Source organism: Diabrotica undecimpunctata, chromosome 8 (assembly GCF_040954645.1).
Source record: "Diabrotica undecimpunctata isolate CICGRU chromosome 8, icDiaUnde3, whole genome shotgun sequence".
Lineage (NCBI taxonomy): Eukaryota > Metazoa > Arthropoda > Insecta > Coleoptera > Chrysomelidae > Diabrotica > Diabrotica undecimpunctata.
In genome coordinates, this window is record NC_092810.1 from 41,021,521 (window position 1) to 41,026,740 (window position 5,220).

General features: G+C 32.3%; 1 protein-coding gene across 1 annotated transcript; it reads left to right on the top strand.

The window, feature by feature from the left end:
• The first annotated feature begins 1,526 nt into the window (after positions 1 to 1,526).
• LOC140448783 (zinc finger BED domain-containing protein 5-like) lies at positions 1,527 to 2,529 on the top strand. The gene is made up of 2 exons (XM_072541898.1): positions 1,527 to 1,730; positions 2,065 to 2,529. Exons 1-2 carry the CDS (start codon positions 1,527 to 1,529, stop codon positions 2,527 to 2,529), a joined length of 669 nt encoding a protein of 222 aa, XP_072397999.1.
• The last annotated feature ends 2,691 nt before the right edge of the window (positions 2,530 to 5,220 follow it).

Consider the following 5,220-nt stretch of genomic DNA (forward strand, 5'->3'; position numbering starts at 1 on the left):
TCTAAGCTTTGCCGAAATCATCCTGAGCTGTTTTTGTGTTTTATAGTATCTATTCAGTATTTATAAATTGTAACAGTGAGTGAAGTAATAAGTAAATATAACTCCCACTATCAATTTTAGCCTATAATGCGTTAAAATATAAAAACTTATAACTTTAAGCAAGTACTTCCTGAAGTTTCTCCATAATTAATTAACGATAAATTTCAGAGCAAAAAAGCGACACAACTTAACACAACGTTTCATCGTTTTTTGTTGCCAATTAATCGCGACTAATCCACTGCGGATAATTTTTTGCTCTGAAATGGAGTCTAAAGTTTCACCCTTGGAAAAGTTATTGTTCCACAGGGCTACAAAATTTCGAATTTAATGCCTTATTTATGCCGTACCTATTGCACCAATAAATAAAGCTGAACTTTCAGGAAGAGAGGAAAAACTCGGGAGCAAAAAGTGATAATATATCGGGCTAATTTCGTACTTTACTACACGGTGGTCTATTTTTAGATAACTGGAAATTTATCAATACTAATGGCGAGGACCGACGCACAAGAGATAAATATTATTAGCACACTCTACTGGCATATAAAACCAACAGATAGATTTTGAGTGTCCCTATCAAAAGAAAGGAATATCCTACAAGGATTTGTACTATCTCAATTCCTCTGTAGACTTTATTATTTGGTTGTTATGAATTACAAGGCTTTTAAAACAAGTATTAAAATTACTGTGTAAAAAGTTTTGTAATCCCGTAGTAATAATTCACATATTCTCATTTAATGTATATTAGTTTTATATTAACTAAATCAGTGTTTCCCAACCTGGAGGCGATCGCCCCCCTGGGGGCGATTTGAGATATTTAGGGGGGGGGGTAGAGCAAAGGTGGCGATATGGGTGGCGACAGAGAAAAGGGAGCGATAAGGGGGGCGTTGTTTAGCATCCAGAAAACGAGAAATGGGTAATTGAGAAAAATAAGAAAAGAGAAAAAAAAATATAATACTTTCGATCGGATATCCATAGGATAATAAAAAGTAAATATATGTATACCAATGCAGGTAATACCAACACAGACATCTCGTCTAGTCAAAGAGAGCTATGAATCATAATACAATTTAATTCTATCGTTATAATAATTATACATTATAACGAATTCTGCATTTACCTTTGATCAAGCTTTCGTATTGTGCGATCATCCGCACAAAAGAGAAAGAGAGAGAAGTGGGATAAGAATGATGAGAAGTAGGTACCGCTCCTACCGATCTGACTCGAACAAAAAGCGAACGGCCGAGGTTGTCGTCGCTTCAAATGCGGAGTCTTTCGTTCCCGAGTTTTGTATTGTGGTATATAAAGTTGTTTTGTTTCAACTGACAGTCATTATGTTTAGTTCGTTGTTATTTTAATAAAAATAATTTGATTTATTTGTGAATTTGTAATCATTATTAGATAGTGTTTGATAGAATTGCGAGATAGTGTTTTTATTCTTTGCCTTCTTAATAAGGTGTAATTAATTACTCTCTTGTTTTGTTCTCAAAATGTCATCACCTAAAAAAAAGTGCCGGCAGTACTCAACGGAGTATTTGAAATATAAATTCATTAAATTGACAGGAAATAAGAATCTACCATTGTGTCTCATTTGTGCAAAATCTTTGTCAAACGAAGCCATGAAGGCGTCTCGGCTTATGGATCACTTGAAGAGGATTCATCCAGAGAAGTCAGAACCCGTCCAATATTTTGCGGTGAGTAAAAGTCTTTTGTTTGTAGGATGTAATTTTTCCATGTACAGTTACAATCATTGAATAGTTTACAGACTTACGTATCTAGGAGTCTATTTTTTAAATTTTTACCCCGTTTAAACGCACCTTTTACGTCAAAAGTATTACAATGTAAAAATTAAAGTGTAAACTATTTAGTAATCGTAACTGTACCTAAGTATCAACATATTATAATTATTTTTACTTTCTATTACCAAAAGTCAGACTGAGATAAAACAAATAATAAGAAAACCTCTTTTAAACTTTATTACCATTACTTATAATAATTAAAGTGAATGTGTATTTCTTTCGTTTACAGGAGCTCAAGGCAAAGTATGAAAGGCGAGTTACTGTTAAGTCATTGATTGCAAAAGCTACCAAGAAAAACGACAAGGGTTTACTTGCTTCCTACAAGGTATCATTGTTAATAGCAAAAAGTGCCAAGCCGCACACAATTGGAGAAAAACTCATCCTCCCAGTTGTCAAAGAGATAGTTGATACTACGTTGGAACCCAGCCAGGCCAGCCAAGTAACAGATGCAGTTCCTCTCAGCAATAGTACTGTCTCCAGAAGGATTGATGAAATGGGAGCGAATGTCGAAGATATTCTCTGCAACAAACTGAAAAGCAGAGAGTTTACTGTGCAACTTGACGAAAGTACCCTGAGTGACAGCTCAGCTTTGCTGCTGTCATATGTCCGATTCATTGACGACAATGTGCTAAAAACTTGGAAGAAAATATCAAAAAGAGAGGGTTTCTCGTATTTTGATCATGATCTGGTCTAAAAATGGCAAACCTGATCCTTCTATTGGAAAGAATAAAAAATACATCAAAAATCGTTATTTTTTGACAGGCAGTTGAGTTAATGGGGTAAAAACATGGGAAAAATACCAAAAAAAATGAGTTTTTTCGAATTTTAAGGATGTTCCGGTATGTTCTGGATGTTCCGATAGCTAACCCCGCCGTTTAAAATAACGGAAAAATACGCGAAACATAATTAAAATTATTTATAAGATTATAAGATAATTATAAGATTTATAATATGTTTGCCAAAAATTACCTACATAAACTAAAATAAAAATTCTTTGAAAAATTCCACTATTTGTTCTGGGCTCAATTTTGATCCAAAATATCTAAAAAAATCAAAGTGGTTTTGTGACATTACATGAAGTTATGTGCTTAAAATATGGCAAAAATATAAAAAATGAGAATTTGTCATAGTTTGAGTATGTTCTGGTCTAAAAATGTCCAACCTGATTGCGATATTAAAAATAACAAAAAAAGATATTCAAAAAGTTATCTATTGACATATAGTTGAGTTTATGTGGTAAAAACATGGAGAAAACACCAAAAATTTTTTTTTTTTTAATTTTAAGGATTTTTCTGAGCAAAAATGGCAAATCTAACCTCTCTACTTAAAAAAACGAAAAAAGTAAAAGAAAAATTTATTTTTAGAAGTTTACCAAAAATTACCAATATAACCTAAATTTTTTTGAAAACTTCACAACTTTTTTCTGAGCATAATTTTATTCCAAAAAATCTAAAAAATCAGGGAGTTTTTGAGCATTAAGATATTATACGCCCATAATTTTTTTCAATTTTTTTAAAACACTGGATGGCTCTAGAAAATGTTTTTTAAAAAAACACATCTTTTTGCGATAGGGGATCACTGGGGCTACCTAGTAAGTTTAAAATTTGCCTAAGGGGTTTTTAATTATTACCTTTTTATTTACTAATCCCAAATAAAAATTTATCAAAGTACAGTTTTTACTATCTTATCCCTCTATAGCTTTTAACCCGTAATTGTTCACGTGCTAAGCGCAGCGCTTAGTTGGAATTATTTTTAAGGCTACAAAAGTATTCAGAAAACCACCGGCATTTAGACTCAGTGTAATCTCTAATGGTAGTATAAAGAAGGCACTTACGTGTAAAAACATTGCCTGAAAGCATAAATACCTCACTATTAAATATTTATTTCTTGCTCGGTCAAAATCTAAGCAGCACGCTCAGTATGCGAACAACCGTGGAAAGAATTTGTTGTGTTATATAATTGTACTACCTGCGATTTTTATTATGGATCCAGCCCAAGAGAGACAACCTTTGGCATGATAAGATGAAATTAAAGCAGAGGAGAGTGAAAATAAACCTGGTTTACAAGATGAAGGAGCAAGTAATATAGACCAGTGTCAAAAATTCAGGCCATAATACGGACCCCGATTTGTCAGCCGATTCTGATGACAATGATGTGCCTTCTGTTTGTCGTAAAGGTGATCCAGTTTATCTTGGAAAAGATGGTATAAAAAATGGGCTGTTCATTTAAAGCTGTTATTTAATTTATAGATTCTTCTATATAAGTCATCTTTTAATAGCTTCTAGACCAGATGTACTTTATATGGATGCCACTTCTTCTTTTTTAGCACTTTTACAACAGTTGATTGGTAGACATTATTATCTGGTGTGACCTGCCTAGAACTGGTATGGTGATTTTCTTGAAATGCCAGTACAACGTCCAGTTTCTTGGCTTTGGATATTGATTTTCTACCACTTCTTGGAAGATCTTTAACATGGCACAATTTTATTATTATTTTTTAAAATTTTACTTACTGTTGATTGAGTAATTGGTTCGCGATTTGAGTATTTAGCATTAAATAAATTACGAACTTATGCTCGAGTCCTCGCTCTATCTCCATCACCAATCATGATTAAAATCTCGATTCGTTCTGTTTCTGTTAGTTTCATTTTTGTAAATGCTGTTATTAATATCGGCAAAAAACTCCAAGAGTAAAAATTTGACGTCTATTATTTGACAGATTCACAGATCATTGACAAACAACGGCGAGTCAATGACAATATTAATTTAAATATTTTTGAAAAATTACTTGGAATATTACAATAATTAATTTCAGATTAGAATTTAGCATTATTTATTATTAATGTATTGTTTTTTTTGAAACCTGCAAAAAACACTATTTTGTTTTATTCCCAGTGGCGTTCCTTAATGTATTTTAGTTCAGTGAATGAATGTTTATTGTAATTCCATGTTACTTAACAAAGTTCATAATTTTGGTGAACCCTGTAGAAATAAATATTCAAGTTATTACATCGTTGCAAAGACGATATGGAGACCTTTCAAATGAGCTGTCGCGTGACCTCGGTTTGTATTTAAAAAAATCGTCGACTACGTCATTACGCCAACACTGATGACGTAATGTCCAACACATATATGTCAGTTGATGGTCATTTAAAAATTAAAATTGACGTGTCTTAAGATTTTTTTAAAAGTCGTCTGTTTCTGAAATATTGAATTTATTCCATACATTTGCATCATACTGTATGTATAAATAAAAAGTTCATACATTCATGTTATTTATCAGTAATAAAATTTTTACAGAACCAGCAACCGACTAAGATTCGTTAATTATTGAATATCGTAATAAAATATAATTAAATGAGAAGAAAATGGCGACTAAGCGCAG